This window comes from Poecilia formosa, unplaced genomic scaffold (genome assembly GCF_000485575.1).
Source record: "Poecilia formosa unplaced genomic scaffold, Poecilia_formosa-5.1.2 Scaffold64, whole genome shotgun sequence".
NCBI classification, from domain to species: domain Eukaryota; kingdom Metazoa; phylum Chordata; class Actinopteri; order Cyprinodontiformes; family Poeciliidae; genus Poecilia; species Poecilia formosa.
The window spans coordinates 217,642-244,514 of NW_006800003.1; the positions used below are offsets into that span (position 1 = coordinate 217,642).

At 39.1% G+C, this 26,873-nt stretch overlaps 2 protein-coding genes across 3 annotated transcripts; one reads left to right on the forward strand and one right to left on the reverse strand.

The window, feature by feature from the left end:
* Positions 1–105: 105 nt before the first annotated feature.
* sgk3 (serum/glucocorticoid regulated kinase family member 3) lies at positions 106–13,888 on the reverse strand. The gene is made up of 17 exons (XM_007554492.2): positions 13,628–13,888; positions 8,285–8,465; positions 7,979–8,062; positions 7,779–7,851; positions 7,602–7,677; positions 6,697–6,772; positions 6,470–6,519; positions 6,333–6,390; positions 5,526–5,609; positions 5,308–5,439; positions 4,751–4,863; positions 3,204–3,240; positions 2,799–2,885; positions 2,527–2,622; positions 2,233–2,388; positions 1,262–1,351; positions 106–920 (listed from the first exon to the last, which is right to left on the reverse strand). The coding sequence occupies exons 2-17, from the start codon at positions 8,378–8,380 to the stop codon at positions 750–752; spliced, it is 1,479 nt and encodes a 492-aa protein (XP_007554554.1). The 5' UTR covers positions 8,381–8,465; positions 13,628–13,888; the 3' UTR covers positions 106–749.
* Positions 13,889–15,825: 1,937 nt separating this feature from the next.
* On the forward strand, positions 15,826–26,699 carry mybl1 (v-myb avian myeloblastosis viral oncogene homolog-like 1). Of its 2 annotated transcripts, XM_007554493.2 has the most exons (16): positions 15,826–16,514; positions 17,485–17,593; positions 18,993–19,064; positions 19,233–19,325; positions 20,165–20,385; positions 20,463–20,661; positions 20,741–20,815; positions 21,111–21,221; positions 22,500–22,727; positions 22,808–23,179; positions 23,277–23,416; positions 23,502–23,616; positions 23,703–23,774; positions 23,894–23,992; positions 24,157–24,339; positions 24,914–26,699. In XM_007554493.2, the coding sequence occupies exons 1-16, from the start codon at positions 16,492–16,494 to the stop codon at positions 25,037–25,039; spliced, it is 2,238 nt and encodes a 745-aa protein (XP_007554555.1). In that variant the 5' UTR covers positions 15,826–16,491; the 3' UTR covers positions 25,040–26,699. The 2 variants fall into 2 exon arrangements, with proteins under 2 accessions (XP_007554555.1, XP_007554556.1); XM_007554494.2 differs by lacking the exon at positions 21,111–21,221.
* Positions 26,700–26,873: the final 174 nt, after the last annotated feature.

Here is a 26,873-nt window from a genome sequence, read left to right on the forward strand (position 1 = left end):
CCCCTTTTTAACCAACCGTGTCTCATTTTCAGTCACATCTGCATATGAATATATAAACTAAAAAATATTACATCAGCAGCTAAAAATACTAATAAACACACAATATAAACTTTTGCTTTGGTTTTTTTAATCATTACTGCAGAAGTACAGGTCAGGTGAAGACAAGTATTGTGAATTTCTAATTATATGAACAGATGTGTTGAAGGAGATAAAATCAAAAACAAACATTCCAGTATAAAAGGAAAAAAAAGGAAATTGTTAGGCAACTGAACTAGCATGACAAATAAACCAAAAATGCTTATAATCCACTTGTTCCCCAAGTAGAACCTCCATACAACAAGCATTTGTTTATTATTTTATAAGAATATGGACTAACTCGATAGGATCTTTCTTTGTAAGTACAGTGAACTGTTCAAGTTTTCAAACGCCTGCTTATTGATTTTATTTCAGGGATAATTTTAAGGCTCATTTTTTGTAAAGACCTGAAATCACATTACCAAGTGAGGACATTAGCTGAATTCTAAAATATAGCATCTGTTATATATATATTCATATAAATACAAAACAGGTAAAATATAAAGACTTTCTTCCAATCAATATCTGTTTTAAATGCAGGTTATTCTCTGTTGGTTGCTTTGGCTTCACAGGACAAATAAACCTCTTTGTTCTAACTTTTTTCCCTTTAGTCAAAAACAAAAAAAACAACGTTACAATTGTTAAGGCAAATGAGGAACCCCACTGGGGACGTTTCATTGGAATGAATCATCAGAAGGCGGGGCGTAAGAAAATCCCAAAAAGGCATCGTCAGCCTCCATAACGCTGGCGTTGACAATGGAGTGTTCTTTAGTCCAGCAGATGGAGTTGGGAACCATCTCCTCTGTGAACTCGGGATCAAAGTTTGCGATATCGCTGGAACAGCTCTGTCAAAACATTCAGAAATTGCATGGCTCAAAACAACAAAATACATGTCTGTATAATGACAGACAGTAGGAAAAAGTGTCTCAGAAATGTTAAGTTACATTTTAAATGCAATGACGGAAAATTTGTCCTGCAAGATACATTGCATTATGAAATGCACAACACTGCATGAGCATAGGAACTGTTTTTTTTTTTTTTTTTTGCTCAACTGATTTTAAGTAGGCATATGATATTGATTACTTCTATACTGAAAACATATTGTTCTAAACATGTAATCCAATTTTATGCCAAAGTTGCATAAAATTGACAAGACAGTCAAGGCAAATGTAAATAACATATTTACCACATTAGGTGTAAATGGAGGTGGGATCTTTTTCTCTTCAAGATCCTTCCAGTTTATTGATAAGAAGAAATTGTGGGTTTTGATCTCATTCTGAAAAAAAAAAAAGACATATCAAAGGGTTCCTATACATTTGTGAGGTTGACATTTCATACTTTTCCAAACTCACATTTCCAGACCTGCCTCTTTTTCTTGTCTAAATAGGAAGGCTTATAAGGGACGGACGATGGATGGAAGGATGCAAGGACTGAAGGAACAAAGGAACTGAAGGACAGAAGGAAGATGAGAACAAAGGAAGAAATGGGGGACTGAAAAAAGAAAACAAAGGAACAAAAAAGGAAGGCAAGCATTTGGACAGATGGTTGAAAAATGGATAGAAAGACAGCTTTTAGACAACAGGAAAAGAAATAGAAATATTTCCATACTCTGTTTCCCCCCTCCCCCAATACTCTCTGGGAATAACTTTAATCAAATTCTATACTTTTCCAAACTGTGCAGAAACTCTGTTCCCAGATCAGCCAGCAGAGGGAGCTAAGAACTAAAACAAATTTAATTTTAATTGCTTTGTAGGTTTTGTCTCATTGCAGGAACAAACTTCAGAGTTTATATTGGGCCTGTCAGTTACGGTGAGGGGTCATCATGTGTTAGTAGGTTCACACTTGTTCACACTTGTGCTTATAGCTTATGATAGTCATGTAAACAAAATCTGCTTTAGCTTCTCCACAAGTTGAGCTCTGACCTGCTTGGTAGTTCCTATATAGGCATTTTCTGAAGGCAATTGGATTTTATTTAGGGGTATCAGATTTAAGGAAGCCGAATGAAACAGCATGTGCTACTTTTCAGATTTTTGTTTGCGAAAAACAAAACTTTTACAAATATTTATACACCACTCAATATCATACGTTGACGTTTGTGGTCGTAGGATGAAAATCTGAAAAAGTTTAAGTAAAAGGAACATGTGAATTAACACTCACAAAGTCGTCTCTGGAGCCCAGTCTGTGTGTGCGATCTTTCTCCAGCAGACCCTGAAGGAGAGACCAGGCTGTGGTGGAAGCTCCAGGGCGCATTGCTAGCGGTTTGTGGAGAATGTTGTCATACATCTCATGTGTGTCCCTGCTGTAAAATGGAGGCTAGAGCATAAAAAAAACAAAAAAAACAAATGAACAGCGTTAGCATGCCTGAGTCATTGTGATGATTCAACAGTTTGTGAAGACCGTGAATATAAATGTTCACGTTTGAATGATCGAAACAACTGAAGAGAAACTCACTAAACCAAAGAGCATTTCATACAGCACAGATCCCAGACACCACCAGTCCACGGTGTTATCGTACGGCTGCTTCCTCAGGACTTCTGGAGCCAAATACTGAAGAGCAAAAACACAAATATGACATTTAATTTGATATTTTGTTTTAGTTGACAACGTTTGTGCGGATGCTATCCATTTTCCCTGTCAAAAAGCAACTTAAGCAAATCATTCTTATGTGTTCAACTCAAAGCTTCTGTAAAGGTTGCAGGATATGTAGCAAACATTCACGCTACCTCAGGAGTTCCACAAAATGTAGAGGTGGTATCTGTCTGGGAAATGCCCTCCTTGCACAATCCAAAGTCAGTCAGCACGATATGTCCCTTCAAAGATAAGACGCGGACACTTTTAGACATCGTGCCAAACAAGCACCTCATTATCCCCAGACACTGAGGTCTCCATTGTTGCCAGGAATGCTGCCAGTAAAGTAACCCCGTCAGTCCCATTCACCATGTCCTCGCAGGACACAGTAAGACCTAATCCAATCACATGCATCACCTCCAGATGGAAATTACAAGACATGGTGCACAAATTCCTAGAAAACTGGGGTACAAACTCTGAGCATGTAAAAAAACAAAACAAAACTGTCCAACAGAACGACATGCGTGGAATAAATGAAAAATTTAAACATAAACACTCACCTCATGGTCAAGCAGGATATTTTCTGGCTTTAAGTCTCTGGAGGAAAAATAATAACAAATAATTCTTATTAGAAATCAAATATCTGCTTGAAATGTAAATTTTTTTAGATCAAGCTTGATCTGCTATACACGGTCTAAAGTTGGAATACACTACGTGGTCAGGCTGTTATCACATCTGAAAGCTGATTTTGCATCTTTTTGAGATAATAATAAAGGGAGTACATGTGTTATTTCTTAATTAAAATGCCTTCGTGGTGAGAACAGAAGAGAAATAAGAAGATATAGACCAACCAGAATAAACTTCATGTGCCACATACAACATGACGACGCACAAAATATGCTAACAGATGAATGGTGTCACCTGTCAACATTAAAACTGTTTAAATAGCTGTTCATATTGGGATAGTGGACTTAGTTCATTCAAATAATCAGCTCTTTACATCGATTAACTCAACAGAACTAGTTTCCAACGTAACTAGACTGAAAGTATTCATACCTCTTGACCTATTCCACATTTTGTCAAGTTACAAACACAAACTCCAATGCATTTTACCGGGATTTTGCACAATGCACCAACACAAAGTTGTTGTTTTTCTTTATTATTGTAAATTCAGCTCAAGTGGGTTTGTCTGAAACTGAATCGTTCTTCTCAAAGTAGCTCAAGTTCTGTTACGGTGAACGGAGAGCATTGGTACACATCAACATTTAAGCCTTGCAGCAGATTCTCAATTAAATTAGGTCTAAACTGAACGACATGGATGCATTTTGATATAAAATCATTCTGGCTGTATGTTTAGGGTCGTTGTCCTGCTGAAAAGTAAACGTTTGTCCCAGTCTTCAGCCAGAACTGCCTCGTCTTTAGTTTCATGCGTCTTCCAATTAAACATTATTAGCTCCCTTGTTTCTGCTGAACAATAGCATCCCCAGAGCATGATGCCTCCAAGGCCTTGTTTTAAGGTGGGGGATAGTGAGTTATTCTTGCTACTCTTCCATAAAAGATAAGATTTGAAGAATGTACGACCAATTGTTGTGGTGTAAACAGATTTGCCCATCCTGAGCCGTGGCTCTCTGCAGCTCCTTCGGAAGTGGAGCTCCTTGGTTGCTTCTCAGAGTAAATCTTTCCTTTCCTAGCCTGACTGTTTAGATCGACAACAAGCTCTTGGCAGGTTTGTCAACATCTTTGCATTTCGGATTAGCCAGGACTTTATCTTTGACATGTCGGCTGTCCTTCTTGGTCTTTAAGATGCTGTTTGTTCTCTAAAAATAGCTCTAAAGCGTCATAGAACAGCTGTATTTACACTGACAGTCAACTGGTTGTCTAGATTTTATTTAGAAGCTTATAAGTAATGGGGACTAAATGCCATTGCATGCTAGACCTTTCATATTTTCATTAGGAAATCCCATTTCATGTCTTCTGCTCTTCAGCTATGCATTAACCTGTGTTGGTCTGTCACATAAACTCACAACAAACTGATAATATTGTTTTAGTACATTTACAAAATATGTCACAAAACCCCTAACCTTCGGCAAAGCCTGGTTCGGCATACCTGTAAACAATGTAGAGAGAATGCAGATATCCGAGCGCACTTGCCATTTCGGCAATGTAGAACTTTGCTCTCGACTCTGGAAATGTCCGTTCTCTTTGAAGATGAAAGAAAAGCTGAAACGAGAACGTTCCAGTGAATTTTCCTGGGAACACAGCAACATACAGGTTTGTTGTTTTTTTTTTTTTTTTATTTAAATTCAGATTGAAAATGCAGTGATTTAACACAACATCTGAAAAGGTTGTGTGCATGCAGAGACACAGGCTGCCGTTAGTCATTCTCACAGTCACAAATCGCTACTTAAAAAAAAAAAGACTGCGAAACACACTTGACATCAATCTCCAGAGGAAGTCACACACAAGTCATTTTTTTGAGTAATGCCGTAATTTCTGAGAAGAATTTCAAACATGCAGATGTTTGAACCAGAAAATAACCGCTCCAAGGTTATTCCGATCAAAGCTGCTCAGTGCTTCTATCCTGTATTACTTCATTCCACGGCTGAATCATGTGAGTCAGTCTTGTGCACGCGCCTCATTCCCTCCTAAACAGAAACAACTCACTTCTCCTCCATTGACGAAATCCAAGACGAAGTACAACTTGTCTGTGGTCTGGAAGGAATAGTGAAGCCCGACCAGAAAGGGGTGTTTCACATTCTTCAGCAGGACGTTGCGCTCTGCCATGATGTGTTTTTGCTGATTGGAAGAATAAATTCAGAGGGAGGGTTACAACACAGCAACACCAACGCGCTCATGCGATTGTCGCTGATTTGAAACGTTACCTCTTTCCTATTGAGAATGACTTTTTTCTGTAAAACTTTGACTGCATAATATTTTCCATCGTGTCGCCGTTTCGCAAGGAAAACCTGTGTCGCAAGGAAACACAAAGCAAGTTAGATGTTGCACTCAGAGGTAACCATAGTAATTCCCGAACTGATTCTCACTTCCTGAATGGAAAGGCCAACAGATGCAGAACTAAAACTGAGTTGTTCCTCAGCACAAAACTGAAACAATTTTCATTTAAATAAACTTTAACACATAGGTGCCTCAAAATAGTACTAAACTCCCCCACCCCAATAAAACGTGACACTCAACATGTTGTCTAACATCTCAGGGTATTTTATTGGGATCATAAAGTAGTCCAAAGCAAAGCACAGTCTAGTAGTGAAGTGAAAGAAAACGGTTTTTGACATATTCTTATAAAACACAAATCTACAAAGTGTGGCAATGCTTTTGCATTCAGCCCCCTTGACTCCGATACCTCTAAATAAACTCCAGCTCAGCCCATCACCTTCAGAGGTCCTTCTGTTCACTAACTCTGAACAATGAGAGGCATTTGTAGCACTGGATTATACTTACAGGTATCAGACTAAAAGATGCCACACACACAATTTAACATTTACTAATTAGGTAACTTTTCAGGCAATACACATTCCTAGATTTTAAAGGGGGGGGGGGGTCAATATATAATAGTAGGATACGTTTCTCTGAAGTTTTTGGTTTCAATGTGACAAAATGTAAAAAAGTTTAAAGTGTATGAACACTTTTGAAAGGATTGCATATATCCCAATAACGCAGGGTTCTCCTACCTTTCCAAAACTCCCCTTTCCTATAACTTTTAAAAAGTCGAAGTCTGTAGGCTTTGCCCTGGAAGACAAAGATACAACATTAATGTTTGTCGCTCCTTCCTGGAGGACACAAAAGTCACCCAAAGAAGGACACTCACTGTGGATTTCCAGAGGGTCCCAGGTTAATGTTTCTGGAGGTAGAGCTGTTCTGTTAAACACCAGACAAACATTATCTACATTAACTACCAGGACATAACTAACCGAGGAGGAGAGCTGCGAGAGAAGCCACACACTTTTAATAAACATGTTGAGATTCTATCAGGCTAAACCAGGATGCTTTAGAAGCAAACATTTCATACATCTGTTCACACGAGTCTTCGCTTACTTTATCATCCTCGTCCTCAGAGGCATCTGAAAGTTGGTGCTTCCTGTCCATTAGAAGAAAGCTCCTTACATCTGGACTGCCGTGTTTAATTTGGAACAAAGAAATTTATAAAACATCGGTAAGAGTCTCTAGACAAACAGAGCTGAATAATAAAACTGTAATACTAAATGTTGGTTCAATAAATTTTACATCAGAGTTAAAACATATATATACAAGTATCTTTTAAATGTTAGCAGTGTACACAGGAGAAAAGAAATGTTTCATTTGAGTAGACTGTAGATTCATTTTAAATGAGTAGCAATCATATCAAGCAAAAATCCAATCCAGTGTTAGAAACTAATTTGCACATCATTTAGTGCAATACATATTTACGTAAAATATCAGGAAACCAGTAAGATGTCTCCTAATTGGTCAACACGATTGCAAACATTTTTGTTTTCATTTTCATTAAAAAAAAAGAAAAAAAAAAGCATTTCAACAAATGTTAATAGAAAACATGAACCAAAAAAGAAAACGCCTTCAAAAGTAAAAAATTAAATGATTAAATTAAATGCTTAAATGTAAACAGACAGGAAGAAGGAGCTTCAGCTCAGCTGAGTTGATCCACTTCCTTTCTAATGATCAACCTGACTCCAATGAAAAAGATTGAGCATTTCCATCCACAGGTGTAGCTACTGTTTGACAAGTGTTTTGTCTTGTCCAAGTTGGAGGGGAAGATGGAATGAAAGAAACTATTTGTACTTTACATGAATTAAAGGTCAGGAGAATCTGTAATGGTAAAACTCAATTTCAGGTTTGATCTGGAGTTTGGCGTGGTACTCCATCTCTCCACATCACAATAAATCCACCATAAAAAAATGTTGTCATCAAATTATTATTTCCTCCAACATATTTGCAGCACTTACTGGCTGGAAAGCTGAGGATTTGTGACAATCCGCTTGATGAACTCATGCAGCCCCGCTCTTCTTTGCTTGATGAATTCTGTAAGTAAGGATGCATGTTTTGAACAGAAACAGCAAAATACACACAAAATGCATCAATCTGATTATTATTGGAGCTTTCATTTATTAGCACTCACTCACCTGGGTCAAAATTGTCCCCAAATATCCTTTTTGCTGGTATTTTCAAGTTCATAGATGGAAACTGTTTTCTTAACTGAGTTGGAAAGAAAAACAAAAGAAAAAAGTTAGCATCACTGCTATCGTCATAAAATGCAAACAATTCAATCAAAGACTCAAATTTACGGCGCATCACATTTATTTGTGGAGAAAATTGGACTCACTGTGTTATATAGTTTATCAAACTCTGCGTATCGCCTGAAGACAAACCACTCATGTCTTCCAACAGACACCATCACTTTGTAAACCTGAAAAAAACAAAACAAAAAAAAAACAGAAAAGATTTTCAGATGAACAAATGGCAGAGTGTTTGCTTCATAACTGTGAGACCCTAAACCACAAAGATCCACTTTGACATTTCCAATTAAAAACATACGTGTGTGTGTGTGTGTATATATATATATATATATATATATATATATATATATTATATATATATATATGTGTGTGTGTGAATGGAAACAACGCACTGTGTAGCGCTTCTTCTTGTCCCTCTGCTCATTGTGGCAGGGAATGCTGACATTAGGGAAACTGGACTGCTCCTCCATCTTGGGGTCTGTCAGCATTCAGAGGCACCGAGTCGTAAAGTAATGAGCTCTCCTGGGTAAGACTTCAAGTGTGCAAGTGGCCAACCCTCATGCTGAGACTTTGCTGCGTAGAAGAAAAGAGAATAGGCCACTCTGAAATTCAGGAAGTGAAACCTGTGTTCATCTGATCTCTAGACATATCATGGGTCTGTTGAGTCCCACTTGGTGGGAAGAAGGCTTTGAAAACTGAAATCAGTTTGATTTTTCATTCAGTCGTCGTCTTGCTGTTGCTAGGAAGGACTCCTGTGCATGTACATGCTTGCACTGTGGTTAGATTTTAGATTTTTTTTAAACAGCAAAATAAATGTACAAAATTAAAAAAAAATAACAGTCAACATTTTGGACCTTTAAAATGACAAACGTCAGCACCTTTCATTCAAGTTTCCAGCTTTGCACGTTTAGAAACTGAGGTTTTTCCATTCAAAATTGTGAACATTTGTAAACAGCAGTTTCCTAGTCTTGCCACTGACTCCGAGTTTAGGTCTGTACTTTAACTAGACCATTCAAACAGATGGATATTCCATTGCAGCTCTCTTCACTTTACAGTTATGCTCTACTTTGTATTGTGTGAGCCACATAAAAATCTCAATAAAAAAGTTTTTTTTTTATGGTTTTGGTATACTGCTTATGTTTGAGATTTTTTAAAGATAATCGCAATAAAAGTCCTATTGAATTTTTAATATTGCATTTTTGATTAATCTTTAGGTCGTCTCAGCAATCCTTTTTCAGATGACCGTCTCATTTATGCATTTTTATTTCCTGTTAGTCAAATAGGCACTCTGAGTTTTTGCCTGCTCATAAGTCAATGACTCAAAGCAATCTGCTGGCTTTCTTTAGACAGAAACTCTTTGAGATAATTTGAATAATAATAATAATAATAATATTAATAATAATAATAATAATAATAATAATAATAATAATAAATGAGCTTGTTGTACTATTTGAAGACTTGGATCAATTGGAGTGTACGTGCAACTGAATTGAATTTACCACAACTAAAGCCAATCCACTTGCACCACTATATACAATGAAATATTTTAGAAATTATGGTAGAGAGAAGTTTGAGATATTTTAAGGTCAGATTGTAAGCATTTTCAGTTTTTCAGCTGTTAAAAATGCAATTTATCTACTGCTTGCTTAAAGTTTAGCCCATATTAGAAACAGCCTGGGCCAGTGGTCCTTTCAGTTTCTCGAGGAAGAACAACATGAGCCCCACACCGGTGACGACAAATGAGCCGCTGAGCTCGTTATGGCAGACGAATGTTTAACCCACTCCTTCCTCAGCTAAAGCCTATAGTTGCCTCCACGTTTTCACTGCTAATGTATAATTGTAGTTTATTTTGTTGTCCTCTTTACACATGGCAGACAGATCAGAGTCCATTTCTGACAACCTCCCTCCACTGTCACTGACTCATCCCACGCTGTCGCCCACACGCCTCTCACACATGTGGTCTCTGATATACTCATCTGTTAAATACAATGCCTTGTTAAACCCTTTGAACCCTTGAACTTTTTCGCACTGCTTCTCGCTACAACCCCTTTCAATGCGATTCCAGTAAAATCAAATCCTGCGCAACTCACTGAGTTTAGCGGCCATCTACTTGTTAAACAGAAACTTCAGTCAAAAACGTATGGATCTCTGAAGACCTCCCCACTGTTAAGCTTGTTAATGGCAGGATCATGCTGTGGAGATGAACAGGAATAGTTTTTCAGTTATTTCTACTTCACATTTATACCAAATTTTTAACACGGCTCAGCAGTTAGCACGTAAAATCTAACTTAAATACGTTTAGGTGTGTTCTTGACATAAAATGTGAAGTGTGTAAATACATTTGCCATGCACTATAAAGCTCATTGTGGACGTGTAATAAACTTTGAGTCCCAAATAGATACAGTTAGGACCAACAACGTTATTCATACGAAGAAGTTTGTTTCAATGGGACGGGCGTCTTTCTAAAAATGCTAAAACAACGGATGAGCCAATGCAAAACATTGGCATTGCGTCCAACTAACCTAACTCTGCGGTGGTATGAATAATTAGCCTCCAGAAGAAAAAAAAAGAACACAGAGGAGGAAAAGCAGTGGCGCATAATGACAGGACATGTCTAATTAGACATTGGCCGTACTGTAGACTCTTAGCACTGTACAATCTAACCAGAGAAGAACATCCTTGGAGTTATATAACGTCTATGTCGCAACAAAGCCTTTTGTCAATGGCTCTGACTTGTCCATTGTTTGATGTCAGTGAGGTCAGCCCCAGTTTGTTTAGCAGTTTTTGTCCAAGAAAAAAAACCAACCCTGCCGATTGCTCAGAACACACGGAAAGTCTTTGTGTTTACATTCTCTCCCTCTCTCTCTCCCTCTCTCAGAACGTTCCTGAAAACATCCTGAAAGTAAATGTCTTTAAACGGTCCCAGTCCATGGCCTCTCCATCCAAAACTAGTAAACCCTGCTTTTTAGTTTCACTTTGACTCACGTTTGTGTACACAAACAGACGTGTGATGTTCAAAGTATCTTTCCCTTGAACGCCGAGCTTCTACACAGGACAGCGATTCAGCTGAAGCGAACAAGCCGACGGTGTTTTGTGTTATGAAACCCTTCAAGTGTATGCAACAGAGGCTGGTACATGCACAAAAAAAAAAAGGTTGGCACTTCCCCGGATCGGTTCACATCTGCTCCCGTTTTCATGGCGAAATGGCTCTAAACACATGGGTAGGACCCGCTTTTTAACATTCCAGAAATCCTACCGTCTCAGATAACCTGAGATTGTGCCCTGTGTAACTTATATAAATGTGATCCATTGGCACAAAGACTCCCAAACTACTAAAAACAAATCCTCTGAGGGTAAATGACGACAAAAAGGAAACAGATCAGGTTGTTTGAACCACATTTCTTCAAGCTCTACGCCAGTTAAGTTGTGGTGACAGGCTCAACAGGCTACAACAGAGAATCAGAAATAGCACCAGTGAATACCCTGCGGAGACGTTAAAGGTATTTTCTGTATCGCACATGTCGAGGAATTTGAGCCACAAAACCAAAGCCGAGGAGACAGTAGGGTGGGAGGCCTGACATGAATGCTCGGCGAGGCATGTGGCTTCGGATGAACAAAGCAGCGAGCGTGCAAGCTGAGCAGAATTGAGGGAGGAACCTGTTGCATGGGCAGGATGAAAACCTGTTTCAGAAAATAAACAAAGGATTACCGCTTAACGTTTTTTTATGTATCAAACAGTCATTGACAAGAACCCAAATCCGACTGGCTGGGTTAAAAAGCCTTCGTGTTTAAGGGATGGCAGTTATTACTACGTTCTCGTGTTGGAATCTAATTAAAATGCAGCAGAGACAGATCTCTGTCAGAGGAAGTGCAGCTGGGCGGCTTGCCTGGCATGAACTCGGTCAACCATGATGCAAGCAGCCGTCCTCTCCATTAACGTCGATCCTGAACCTGACGCTACGGCTCGGACGACACGTAAAGATCAACAGGCTGCGCTGACGACGGCTCGCTTTGTGCGCCGGCGATCAAAGATCCGAAACAGAAATCAGGTTCCAGGGAGATAATTTAACTTCTCCTCAGTGCAGGTAGTTTGTAATTATTTAACGGTGTGCAAAATTATTCATACGCCTCGAACTTTTCATCCCGCTTGTGAGGTTTCAACCACAAACTACTGTGTTTTCTACTGGAATTTGATTCATTTGACAAATCAAAATTAACAGAAAAAAATATGGCAGAGCGTGGTGTATTAATATTCAGCCCCCTTTATTCTGATGCACTTAAATAAAAGATAGAAAACAGTAAATAGTTGTAGATGTACAAATATATCTGTTAATAGGCGTCTGGAACTACATTATGTGTCGATTTTTGTTTTTTCATTTAATTAAAATATAGTTAATAGATCTACAAATAGGATTTATAAACAACAGATTCACAAATACTGATTTAAAAATATATATATATAATTTTTACATCTGAACATTAGGGTTGAAATATTGAATTGAGTTCATTCAAATATTGATTTATACTTCTGAGATGGACTTTTCTCTGAGCAAATCATAGTGGTTTATTGATTTTATTTACTGATAGAATGGGGTCACATTAATTCTTTTTCCTTCTAATCAGACCACAACAGCTATCGGTCAACTTGGATTAATTTAAATTGTGGCAGCTCTTCCTGTTTTGCAACCACCTGTTAAAATCAAAGAATAAGGAGTGAGGATCCATAAAAACTTGAAAAATGAAGAGGCAGATTTCTAATACCATGTAAACAAAAACGACACAGAGAAATTGCAGGTGTAAAGGGAGAGATAATCAGAGGAAGAGTATTTTCATGTGATGTGTAAGTATTTAAAGGGGAGGTGCTGTGGTCTGAAAGACTGAGCTTTCACTAAAACAGCACCGCATACCCTCCTGCACACACCTTCTGCATAGATAATGTGATAATGGGCACGTCATTACCTGGAGGGGAAAATTGATAAACTAAATACAGGCAAATTATGGATGTTCGCAGGAGTCATCCATCCAACTGTGCTTGAACGAACCTTTGTGTGGGTCTGCAAGGTAATTTCCCAATCTAGAGTATTGTGGTTTGTGGTTATAAAGGTAAACAAAAGAGCTGTGAATAGTTTTACAAGGCTGACACAGCTGCATCAACATTCTTAGTAGGGAACCATGTTGCTAAAACATAATCTGCACAGTCAGAGGATGTGGCACATTTCTAAAGCAATCAGCTACTCCAGCTTTACTGTAGGAGACTTGTTTGGCAGGGTCTTAGTATCTTTCCCTTGTTCCTGGTGCTTAATTTTAAATCTAAACACACATCACGTGTATTAGAGGAAAAAGTCTCTCCAGCAGAGATCAGCGGAGGGAAAATGAGCCAGCGAAGGGAGGAGCTGACCACACACACACAGAAAGACGGACAGAGAAAACGAAGACATGCAGTAGATGAGAGATTCAACAGGCTGTAGTAAGATTTCGTGTGTATAACAACCCATTCAGAAAAAAATCTCACATGATCCACGGAAGGCTGTCAAAGCTAGACAGAAATGCAGTTAATTCGGCCGCTTTTACATTGTTTGAGTCCGTTAAAATACTCCGTTTTGTCATGTAATGTAATATTTTGAAGCTGTACGATTACATAAAGTAGCAGTAAACACCGTTACCTCAAAAGAGTTAGCCGAAACTACGCTCTTAAAACTAGAGCAAGGGAACTGTTGAACGTGAACATCACGTACCTTACAGTATTTTGATGCTGCGCCCGTTTCTCCTTTTGATTTTTTTGTTTGTTGTTTTTGTCAATGGTGATGTTTAGAACTGAAGCCTTTAAAATGTCCGAACAGGTGACATTTGTCCGTGAGACAAGAGGCTAAACCTCCTCGAAGGACTCTTAAACCAAAGGTGTGTTTTGGTGGCTGTCCATGAACGCCTCACAAATGAGAGAAGCAGGAAACATCGGGCTTTTCCTGCAGCAGAAAGTTCCAATGAAATTAGTCACGGGAGCGCGCAGGCAGTTACTGGACATCCGGTGAGGTTTTTCAAAATAAAATCAGGAACTATTTCTCGAGTTACTTTTGTGCCTTTTACATATTTAAATATCTACGTTCAAATGTATTCCTACTTCAAGAAATTTACTAACAAACTTAGACAGGTATAACTATTAAAAACTAGTGGTGGGATCTGATTAAAAATTTAAATCGAGTTAACTGTCTGCATTATTAATCAATCGCACTTAATTGCATTTTAACCAAAAACTAAATATCGATAAAATAAGCTAAATTTCCAATTTTTAAAAAACTTCTTTTGATGCTGAATTATTGGATAAATGAGCTAAACGGCAACAATATTTATTGTTTTTAATCTGTTATTTAGGTAATCGCCAGATTGGTGCAAACTGTTTTGGCACCCATTCAGCTTTCTGTTTCAGGATCCCCGAATCATTCGCGTACCCGTCTTCATTTTATTTTGTTAAGTAAGATTTCAATGACAAATAACTTTTGCACATCGGCTTTCTTCTTCCTGTTTCTTACTTTAGTACATTTTCAGATTGCGCTATGTGGACAGAAATAACTTATTTTATTTTCGGCTCGTGGGTTAGTTAATTTCTGCTCTCCACTTCTAAGAAGCGTAACAATGGCAGAAGTTTTGCAGGAACCAATAGTGTCACCTACAGGCAGAAAGTGGCACGACATGCTATAGGATAAAAGTCTCAATTTTTTTAAAAAATACAATAAGTAAGCTAATAAATAAATAAATAAAATTGATGATGATAATAATAACAACAATAATAATAATAATAATAATAATAATAATAATAATAAACGTACAGATTTTAATGTCAATTTATTTCAACAAAAGCAATAAGTAAGATTAATTAATGGACTATGAACTAAAATAATTATGCAATATATGACATATTAATATAGAAGATTTAATTTCATTCGAGCATCGCTTACAACATTATAATTTTTAGGCTCATTGCAACACAAAATCAATTCCCATAGAGTTCAGCTGACTTTTGTTGTTGCTAAATTATGTTAACTACTTATTAAATACGTTATCTATTTTTAAAATTATTTATACTGTTTATAAAACTGTGAACAAAATAAAAACAACAGCAAAAGTGTTTTAAAGAGAAAATTGTCGTCAGGAAACAAACATCCAGAATATCCAAACTCTAAGCATGAGTCCACACGATGGCAGCAAAACACAAGTTGCAAGACTGACAATGCAGAACATTCATTGAGGGACTAATGGTTCTCAAACTTTTTTATAACATGTACCACCTCAGTCTTGGGTGGTTTCCAAGCACCACCCAAGACTGACAGACAATTGTATTAGTAAGTAATTACATCTTGTTTGAAGGATCAATTGGAATTATGCGTTCCTTTTTACTCAGAAGCTGAAATTACCAAGTTCAAATTCAGAAAAATTAACCTATTCCTGGACACTGTAATTGTGAGTTGAAAAGACTGATATTTTTCACCAACCCTGACATGCAAATCCAACATGGCTGCCTTGCTAACAAAATGTTTTAATGGCAACCATAGCAAAACACTGACATTTTGCACTGTTTTACACAAAATGAATGCATTGGCTTTTAAGTATTATAAATTTGATCCCTGAAATCCAGAAGTATTTTTTTTTTATTAACTCAGAATTTTAGTCAGACTAGCGTAGATCTTTACCTAAAGTATGCATGATCAATGCATCACATATTTTGTTTAGAATTTAGGGTTAATTATATTTTTAAATTTGTGTGGGCGGGGGGTTTATTGGTGAATCAGTATAAGGAATCAATTCAAAAGTTTCACTTTTAGAGATCAGTTGCTGAAGTAAATTAACTTTTCGATGATATTATAATTTACAGAGATGCATCAACCGTAGTAAAAACTTGCTGCTAGAAATCCTTGCCCTCTTCCCTGAAAAGGACCCCTGCCCACCCCATTTTGAGCCCCCGCACTCTTAATGAAAAGGTCCATTCTGCTGTAGAAGTTGACAGTACAGTGGTCTAATTGAACACCCGCCTCTTCAAATCCTCAACCAATGAAAGAAAAGCCTGTGCAGGATCCAGCCAATGAGCGATGAGCACTTCCACAACGGTGACCTGTTAATTTAGAGCGCTCGGCCGCTTTGTCCAATCAGCGGTGAGGCCGCCTGCACAGAGGGCTGGGCGCGAGAATCGGCGGGATGGACAAAAATTATAGCGCAACACAGAGGTACAGACGGAGGAGAGACTCTGCTAGAAACACCTCTGAGTGAGAGCGAGGAAAGCCCTGTTAGGTCCTCCGTCTGCAGACTAGCTCTTTACGTTGCGACGTCGCATTTTAAGCGACAAGAACCAGAAGAAAACAGAGTGACGCATTTTTCATAGCAACGATGTTACCGAAGGTGAACAGCGCTTTTTGTTACCCTGCAAATTTGATGTAACATTGCCTCCAGTTAGCTCGCAGGCTAGCCATACTCTACCAACTGAATGCAACAACCTCTCACTGATGTCTGAAAGTGATTTCTATGGATAGACAGTTATTACTGCGGGGTTTGAGAGCGTTGCCAAACACAGGTTTGTCTTTGAAGAGGTTCAACCGTCCCGCCCGCTGTCATGGACAACGCGAAAACACGCAGGTAGGTGCCATCAGTCTCCATAGTAGAGTCATGTCACTGTTCGGTTCGCCTGCCATCTGCCGTAGATAGGTTTCGTGTCATTGTCCTGTTGGAGAGGGCGTCAACTTATTAAGTGCACCTGCACATAGAAGGTCTAGAGTGCAATAAATAGCTAGTAAACAGCCCTACCACTAGCTATAAATTGTAGGTAAGTTATAGAAAACAAATACATTTACAAGCAGAAATAGATAAAAAAAAAAGCTTATATTCTGGTTGAAAGTAGATAAAATAGCCCACCCAGAGAAAATAAGCATTACATAATTGCAGATCCCCCATAATTATATGAAAATACCTGTAAGGAAGGACCTTCTTTTGGCTTAGCGTCATAAAATGGCTATTGTTAAAGAGCACTAGTAATAGTTATGTAATAACCTATTTGTTGCAAAGGCATATTTTAGGTACACTTTTTATAGTAATTTATAAATGCTTACCATTTGCCATATGTTGTATGATATCTGCAGGGTAATTAATCAAGTCAGTCCAGCCCTTAAGCACACAATAAGGTTTTCTACCAGTTCAGAAAATCTTTAACCTCGTGTTGTGTAGGTGGCTTAAGAGCCAGGTTTGGTTTTATTGCTTTTTGAACAACTGCACCTTTCATCGTGCCTCCATCAAAACACCCACTCGTTGATTGAAAAACTGTTTGCGTGAGATAATGTTATTTTCTACCACTTTATAATCTTCCGCCTGTTCAGTAATAACCTCCAGTCTCATTGGTAATCAGATTAACACATCCTGCGAAACTGTAGCACTCTTTTCCCCTGTTTCATGTGTCCCTAAATCAAACTATCAGAATTAGAACTTGGGAGCCGACAAGAAAAGCAAAAGGTGGTACTAATCAGGAGAGACCTGGCTGGTTCTATGGGATTTTTATGTGCCGTTTTCATTTCTGCGGTCTTTGTTTTACAATCTTTCTGTTTTATTATTGCAGTATTTCTAGCCTTGATGAGGATGAAGAGCTCCACTCCACAGACCCAGAGAGTAAAGAGAAGAGCAAAGACAAGAAGCTGCTGTGTAAAGTGAAATGGTCCCGAGATGAGGTAAGAGGATGACGGACGTTAGCATGTAGGGTGTGGCCTGAGAAGAGACTGAAACTGAAACTGACCTCATAATGTTTGGATAGTGGCCTGTGGCAAATTGTAGCATAGCATGCTTAAAAAGTGGAGTTTGTAGGCTGATAGGTTTCTTCTTTTTGCATGTTTCTGGTCATCTAACAGATTTTAATTATGGGCAAAAACATTAAGAGTAAATATCATATGGAGTTTTGAAATCAAAACCAACCTGACTGTGTGGAAAAAAGTAATTACATTTTTGTTAAATAATTAATTAACTGTTAGTAAACAAATTTGCTGATTTCAGGCCCAGTTACTGCCTGACCCATCTGATCAAGATATATGGCCTCTCTGGCCACATGAAGTAATATATAAGATTGTAAAAAGCTCCAGCTAAAGGCTTAAGAACAGATGAGAGACAAAGTCTTTGGCACCTATCAGGGTACCAAAGTCATCTCTATAGGTCTGAGTCTCCAGCAAACCACAGAGAGACATTTTCCACAGATGGACAAATATTAGAACAGCACTGAACCTTTCCAGGAGTGGCTCATCCAGGATGTCGTAAAATAATCCAGAACAACATATAAAGCTCCGCATATCTCAATGTTCGCTATTCAGCTATAGGAAAGAGAGAGAATGGGCAAAAATGGCATCCAGATGCTCTGATGTAACTTTGGACCAACCATTCAATACAAAAAAAAACATTTGCCATTGTTGAAATAAAACAGTTCTGCAAAGAAACATGGGATCAAATCCCTCCATGGTGTTCTAAGAGTTTTGTTTAGCAATTACTTTTTCACATGGGAACAGGCAGATTATGTTTGAATAGCTTTTTGTTCCCTAAATGAACAAAATCACTTGCCTTTTTTTTTTGTTTTTATTTAATCAAATTATCTCTGGATGTATTCACGCTATTAAAGTTTGTTTGGTCCAGACCTAAAGAGGACTTTATTCTTTTTTTAATTGGTGCAGTTTGATTTCATATTGAGCTTTTTTTGCAAGCGGACTATAGTTTTTAAGTAAAACCAAGCGGGTAATGATCTTTGCTTCCATTGGACAGAAATGGTGGCGTGTGGCAGAGCACAAACCCGGAAAGAAAACAAACATTTCTTGTTAAACATGCTAAACTTGTCCTATATTGTATTCGCACCTGAACAAAAGGTCTGGACCAATGAGAAAATAAACTCTGGTTCTTTTAAAACGGACAAACAGTGTCAGATACATTAGACAGATACATGCTCTGTCTCGTAAAAAAAAATTATTTATTTTTTTTAAAGAATCTAAAACATTGAAGTGAAAGAGGGAAAAACGTCAAAAGAAAACTATAAGAGAGGCAAAAACATAATGAGTATTTATTTATTTTTTTCTTTCTTCTAATTTTTATAAGGATGAAAAACTTAAAAAACTTGTGGAGCAGCATGGAACCGAATCCTGGAAATCAATAGCTACCTTCTTTCCAGTAAGTGTTATCACAAAACAACATTTTATTCACTCTTTGCCTGTCAAAGTTGTTTACCAATTGCATTAGGACACTAGTGTGGCTGGGAAGTCCCAGTGAGTTGCAGTTTTCAGGGCCCAGTTTAGCAGCTGGTTCAGGTTTTGAACTTTCTATGTGTTGCTGCCACAGGGGAGGACAGATGGTCAGTGTCAGCACCGCTGGCAGAAGGTCCTCAACCCAGAGCTGGTAAAAGGACCCTGGACAAAAGAAGAGGATCAAAAGGTAAGTAGAGCTGGGAGTTGCTGGAGATTATATGGGAGAAAGAGGAAGGGTGTGAAAGAACACAGCACAAACACAAATACCACCATGTGCAATCTGTTATTTACCTCCAGGCTAACTACGCTCTGCACTCGTTAAACAGTTCCCAAAAATTATTGCAATAAACAATAATATAATTGTGTTGAGTCTATTTTCAAGTAATATCATCTTAATGGCATAATAAGTTAAGTACACCCTCTCAAAGACGAATAAACTTAGTGGAACTGGAAGATGTTTTAAGTGTTCAAAATAAATCACAACAAACAAAAACAATAAATATAAAGGAAATAAGAACGGCACGCAACCTAAACCATACATAAAATTGATTATGTAAATGAAACAAAATTGCCCTTAAATAAACATTAATCATCGTCAGAATGGAAATTATCGAGCTCATTTTAATTTATCGTGTGATCAATTGATTAATTGCTTTTTGCGACAGTCTTAGAACCAAACATTAATGCAGGTCAATCACATAAAGCCCCTTTGAAATCAGTACTTGTGTCGTCCGGTGCTCGCTTGCTTTATCACCTTTTTGTATCACTTTGCAAATCTCTGTTGCTAAAAATGACCATGAATCATGCCGGACTGAATCCAAACATTACAAACCAGCTACATCTAATCAGAGCTGTTGCTTAAACTTGGCCTGCCAGCTATGACATCACAGCATTGCTTAGTTCTGACAGAACGGGCTGCAGCTACAGCATGAGGGTTCTGCTGTTTAGCAATATATAGTCTCTTTGCACTGTGTGTATTTTTCTATAAAATGACTCCATGTTTCCTGTTTTGGGGCGTTTGTGCAGGTGATCGACCTGGTGCACAAGTACGGCCCAAAGCGCTGGTCAGTGATCGCAAAGCACCTGCAAGGGAGGATTGGAAAACAGTGCCGCGAGCGTTGGCACAACCACCTGAACCCGGAGGTGAAGAAGTCGTCATGGACGCAGGAGGAGGATCGGATCATCTATGAAGCCCACAAGCGGCTCGGCAACCGCTGGGCGGAGATTTCGAAGCTGCTTCCTGGCCGGTAACGTTGCCTCAACCATGTGTTCCTTCTTTAGCCAGCGTCCAGATGTTTAATGCCGTCAGTCATTTTCCTCACAGTACAGACAACTCCATCAAGAACCACTGGAATTCCACCATGAGGAGGAAAGTGGAGCACGAGGGCTACCTGCAGGACGGCGGCAAGTCTTTCACCTCCTCCGGAAACGGGAAAAGACGGAACAGCAGATCTTGTCCTCTGACTCCGACCGACGCCCAGCGCTGCGGTCGCAGTCCTCTGCCTGTGACGGCTTCCAGCCAGGTCCATTTCAGCCTCCGCATCGCAGTTCATCTAAAGTCTTTCACTTGAGCTCCTTTCAGCTTGGTGCTGTGTGTTGCAGGTGGGGAGTTTTTCCTACGATCCTGCCAGCGGACACATTATAGATGGCCTTCCTGAAAACTCCAGCTTTGTATCAGTGAGTCTTTGTGTTTAGGTTAATGCACATAAGAAAAAAAAAAACATTTCTCTTTATTTTCTTACCTTGATTGTTACACTTGCTTGTTGTTTGCTAACTTTGGACAAATCAAGCCAATCAAACACTTGACTGTCCTGTTTTTTTTTTGTTTTGTTTTTTTCCTCACCTAACCCTGAATAATCAATGTTTGTGAATTTATGTTTTGTCCCCTCTCTTTGATTATCTTAACTCTTTTAACTCTTTCCTCTTCCTCTCTTCTTGTCGAACTCTCCTCCCTGATGTTCGTACACTGCAGCCATCCTGCCTGGATGATCCTGACAGAGAACAGAGAATTAAGGAGCTTGAGCTGCTGCTTATGTCAGCAGAGAGCGAAGTCCAGCGACACGTGCAGTGCAGAGGTTCACGTGTAAGAACACACTTCGTGTGTGTGTTTTAGCAGACTTAGCTAGCATCCTGTGTGGGTTTTTGCAGCTGTCATACACTGAAGAAAAGCTCATTTTAAAACAATAGTTCAAAATTTGATGAACAATGAAATATAAAACTTGATCATTTTTATGTTGTCTGATAAATCACCTCTCTAGTGGTTGGACATTTCTGTATGAGCTTTTTTACTGTGTATAGCACAAGATTTGAGCACATTTATGCGTGCCTGTAGTCCTGCTGTATTAAAACATATTCCATCCCATATTTTCCTCTGGATTAGGCTGAAGCTGTGCTTGTTAGTCGCCTCACTACAGTTGCACCCGTGAAGCTGCTCCATCCACCCCTCATCTGTCAAGCTCTTGTTTTTAACGCCCCTTTAGTCTCTACTGTCAAAACTGAACCTCCTCGTCTATTTATAGCATTTATGTGCACAAAAGTATTCAAACCCCCTGACTAAGAAGGGATTTTATGTGATAGCCCAACATAAAAGTAGGATAGATTTGTGAAGTGGAATTAATATTTCTTTACACAAAACAATCGTAAAAGTGTGACATGTATATGATTCCTCTACATGCAATCCAAGAGGAAATATTGTTTTCAGAAAAGTAAGACTAACCCTGAACATATCATCCTCGTGGAAGCATGGTGGAGGCAGCATCATGCCATGGGGATGCAGTTGGAGTTTATCGGAGGATTATTGGGTGGAGCTAAATGCAGGACAAGCCTGCTGGACAAACTTGAGACTGGTCTGGACTTCCACTTTCCAGCTGGACAACACCAGCAACCACTAGGTATTAAAATTGACCCAGTCAAATTCCTAAAAGATCTCAAAGAAAACTAATCTTGGGTCAGATTTCTCTTTCTACAGAATTGGAAGAAACGTTTCCAAAAACTATGTGCAATACAGCAGAATGTGGTTCTGAACAGTATTGACACCGGCAGCCTGAATGCAAATACATGCCACACTTTTCAGAATTTTGTGTATAAACAATTTCAAACAACTTTAAGTGATTTTTTTTTCATCATTATTATTTTTACACGTTACATCACATAAAATCTCAATTTAGATTTAAGTTTGTAATTTTACATCATATGAAAAATTTAAAGGAAAAAAAAACAAAGTTCAAGTGGTATGAATGCTTTTGCAGTACTGTGTGCTTAACGATTCACGTTTTTTGCGATTTAAATCTTTTACCAACGCCTTTGTTCTGCAATATGAAATCTTTTTTCATAGCTTTCCCGTTTTTTCCCTGACCCTCAGAGCGTGGAGCAGTACCCGGCCTGGTCAGACAGTCTGTCTGAAGACTCGATGACCACCAGCAGCAGCCTGGAGGAGCAGGCGGAGAGGGGGCCCTGGAGAGGGCCGGACATCCCAGCGCCACCCCCTCAAGTCTCTCCGAGCAAGTTCCTGACCGCAGAGGCCAGCGCTGTGCTCTCCACCCTTCAGACCATCCCAGAGTTTGCAGAAACCATGGAGCTGCTCGATTCGGTGAGTTACAAGAGCAAAAGCAGAATAGTTATGATTAGATATAATGGATTTATCTACAGAATGTTTCTTCCTCCCGGCAGGAGCCTGGAACGTGGAACAACGTGGCCAGTTTTGACGTGTCGAATGCAGCGACGCCGCCCAGGCACAGCCACGCAGGCTTCACCAATCTGCTGCAGGAGAGGACAGTTTATGAGCCAGTAGGCTACACTGTTAACAATCACACCGCCATGCCAGGCCACGATGGGAACTGCCCGTTGTTTGGCTTGGTCGCTGTCACCTCCCAGTCGCCCATCATCAACTCACTGAAACCCGGCAAAGATTCCAGCGGGAGGAAGAAAAGGAGAGGCAGGAGACAGCCTCTGTGTGACAGGACTTGCTCTTCGTTCTTGGAAAACATGTCAAACTCTCCCAAGAAGACGCCCACAAAGTCGTACTCGTGCGCCACGTCGGCAGTAAGATGTTTGCCTTGCTGCCTTTTTGTCCTCTTACAGTTAATGCAGAGATGCTGCTTCAGGCGTTTGTTTTGAGTGCTGTGTTTTGTCGTGTCAGTTCTGCAACATATCAGCGACGGAGCTTCTGAACCTGGAGGATCCCGCTTTGACCTCGACTCCTGTGTGCGGTCAGAGATGCCTCCTCAGTACGCCTCTCCTCAAGGAAAACACACCCAAACACCTGAAAGAGAACGATGGGTAAATAAAGTGTGACGAATAAATTTCAAAATGTCATTCTTTCAGGACAAAATATCATAGTGACACTTTTTTTTTTTTCTTTTAGTTCCAGGACCCCTAAATTAGTTAAAAATGCTGCAGTCCCAACCCCAAGAACCCCAACCCCATTTAAAAAAGCTTTGGCCGCCCAGGAAAAAATGCACGGCCCATTGAGGATGGAGGTGAGGCGCTGATCATGAGGCTGATTGTTATTTTTACTCTCCAAGGGCTGTCGTTTAATACTCTTCTTCTTGCTCCGTTTTTGTAGCCGCAGCCTCTGGCGTTCCTAGAAGAGGACATCCTAGAAGTCCTGAAGCAGGAGACAGGAAGAGACATCTACGTATGTCACACTCCGACCTCTTTAGCTGCTTTGTTTGTTATAGAAAATGTTTGATATGGCTGTTTTACGTTCTCCGATAGAGAAAAAGTGACAAATAAATGTTTGACTTGTACATTTAGATGGATGGTCCAGCGAGAAAAGTGCGCAAGTCTCTTGTACTAGACCCTTGGGTTGAAGACAGCCTTGACGTCTTCCAGGAGCAGCTCAACAATGCACAGGTGAGTCAGTCTGACTTCTTCTTTCATCAAGGCTCGACGTTGAGCCTGGTTTGTCTAACATGCGGTACGGAGGACTGTAAGAAAGACTGAGACTGTTCTCTTTCAAAACCCCCTGAGAGAAACCCTGTTTTCAACAGCAGCATTTACCTCTCATCATACTCCAGATTTCAGAAGAAAATCTGATGGCAAACTCTTCACTGGTCACTGAGGAAGACGACGGCAGGCAGCCAGCCTTTGAGAAAGACAAGTCCTCGTTAGGAGTCAGTGGTCACACCCACTGCTTCTCCAGGCCTGAAGCGAAAAACGGTCCCTCCTCACACAAAGAACCAAAATCATCTCCTGCACAGGTATGTGAAACCAACCTGCCTGCACGATGCAGTTTGCTTTTGAATGTTTCCTGCATTTTGTGGCAGACATCTTCCCGTTCCGGCTCTTTATTTGTTGTTCAGCTGTAAATTGCGCTGTTTGCATTAAAGCACATTAATAAAAATCAACTAACCTTAGTAATCTGCGCTCTCTGTGGTCTAAACAATATAATAAAGTCATTTTTATGGATTTAAACCAATAATATCAGCTGGTTTTACATTTATTTTTGGAATTAAAAGCAATATAGCCACAATCAACAAAAACAGACATGTGCATACAGATGTAGGGCTGTTCTCGCTTTACTGAAATTATAAAAATTAACCGCTGTAAAAGAAAAATCAGTTCTAGCTTCATTACTATAAGTGATGGCTTTTCAACGTAACACAGATCGGACTGCCGCAGTATTTATGCAAACTGACAAACATTGAAGGTTCTGGAGGAAAAAAGTGTTCCAGGTTGCATAGTCTGCGTTTTCTGGAAGTTTGTTCCAGATCAGCGGAGCATAGAAACCGATTGCCGACGGCCAAACTAACCTCCGGTCCCGCGTCCCTGCAGGTGAGCGACTGGGAAGCAGTGGTTTATGGGAAGACAGAGGACCAGCTCATTATGACAGAACAGGCTCGACAGTATCTGACTCCCTACCCGTCGTCCGGCTCTACCTCAAGGGCTCTCGTCCTTTAAAGCCGTCCCCCACTCCCAAGCAAGCAGCACTACGTCCGTCCAGCACCTGAAACTGTCCACTCAGTCCTGAAGGAGACAATCTAGTGATGCAGATCATCAACACTGCCGAGGCCCTGACTGCCGGTACAGTTTATAACACATTCCTAGGTCACCTAGTCTTTTTTACTTACCTACAACTTTGCCTACAGTAGAAACTATACAAATATAGTCTGTACTACTAGCGGTGGCTGCTTCTGAGCGATATATTCTTAATATATAATTTTAAATGCCAGGAAACACATGTCACGATGTATCTCCCTCAGCTTCTTTTGCTAACCTAGTCCGATTGCTGTTATTTGATAAAAATCACGCACATGCCACATCTCCAGCTTTTTACCGGCTTAACACGAACTTTAAAAATCACACTACAGGTTTTTAGCGAGACGCCCAACAATAAAATTCCCTTTACTTTAAGCTAAAACGAGCAAAATGCAGCTGTGTGTGTTTGTAAATAGCAATCATTTGAGACGCTTAGTCCAAGCTGGTGTGAGGTTTTGAGGAAGAGAATGAGAAACTGTCAGTCAAAATTGCACTACTGAGAGGATTTTTGCTGCTGAGAAAGGAGCAGTGTGTTTCTTCAGTTTTATTTTTTTTTATTTTATTTTATTTTGAAAGGGCAAACTGGATAGCACTTGAGATGGTATCTGTCTTACAACACAGCGTTTCCGATCCGAGACCACGGAGTCCGTGGAGACATCAGTTGAATGTATTTCATTGCAATGTACATGTGAAAGAACCTCAAACGTGGAAGGGTACCTTTTATTGTTTATCTCTAATTATTTTATTTATTTTCTGACTCTTCTGAGACTTAGATGTTAATATAAATTGGACACCATGAAGTCATGAAGTTTTTTTTTTTTTTTTTTTTTTTTTTTTTTTTTTTTTTTTTTTTTTAGTTTGCTGACAATAACAGCCTAAAAATCATATTTGCTCTAAGCATGTCACTGTTTAAATAAACAAAACAAAATCCCCTTTGTCAGATGTTTCATTGTGACGGCCGATACTGACACAGTTTCACATCACAAACGTCAAACATTTGGCTGAGAAGGACCGCGTTTTTATGTGAAGGCTGTAGATTCTTATTTATTTAATGTCTACTAATTTATTTATTTCTTTGAAGAGGAAACCTTTAAGAGAAACTATTGAAGAATTTTATTATCTTTTCTCTTTACAAAAAAAAAAGAAAAGAAAGGAAACAGGACTGGGCTGCCATTCATTTAATGTCACCAAGGTATAAAAAACAACAACATGCGCTGCCCCTGAATTTAAGCCTCTATGAAATAATTTGGCAAGATCTTAGAAAATGATCATTTTATAGATGTTTGCATGACCTTGTAACATTTAGATTTAGCATTCCCCTCCCCCTTTAAATCAAATTTGTTTTGCAATTAGGTAGCAGGACTCTATCTCTGAAATCTAATCATAGACAAACTGCACTTTTTATATGTATAAATTTAAACCTTTGTTTGTTAATTATCATGATGTAGCTCTTTGTTTGGGTGTGCGGGTTAATTTGTGATGAATGCTGACATGAAGGATCTGCTGCTTGACTTTTTTTTACCTTTTTGTTTCTGCTGTTTGGCTGCAGAAGTGTGTACTTTAACTACACTAAAAAAAAAAAACCTTGCAATAAGCCGTTTTTGTAGGCAGGTGTGTCCTTGTATGATGCTGACATTCCCTGATCAAAACCTAACTTCCACACTCTTGTTTTTTTTTGTTGTTGTTTTTTTTTGTTTGTTTGTTTGTTTTTTGCTGATCTGTAATTGTTATTTATGTTTCATGCTGGCTTGTATTT

Excerpts from the sequence above, each read along its gene's own strand:
- sgk3 (XM_007554492.2), bottom strand. The coding sequence starts at position 8,380 with ATGCTGACAGACCCCAAGATGGAGGAGCAGTCCAGTTTCCCTAATGTC. Across the intron at positions 6,391-6,469 it reads GGACCCTCTGGAAATCCACA|GGCAAAGCCTACAGACTTCG; the intron begins GTGAGTGTCCTT and ends TTTGTCTTCCAG. Across the intron at positions 2,389-2,526 it reads ATGAAATGCTCTTTGGTTTA|CCTCCATTTTACAGCAGGGA; the intron begins GTGAGTTTCTCT and ends TTTATGCTCTAG.
- mybl1 (XM_007554493.2), top strand. The coding sequence starts at position 16,492 with ATGGACAACGCGAAAACACGCAG. Across the intron at positions 19,065-19,232 it reads CAATAGCTACCTTCTTTCCA|GGGAGGACAGATGGTCAGTG; the intron begins GTAAGTGTTATC and ends TTGCTGCCACAG. Across the intron at positions 22,728-22,807 it reads CCATGGAGCTGCTCGATTCG|GAGCCTGGAACGTGGAACAA; the intron begins GTGAGTTACAAG and ends TCCTCCCGGCAG.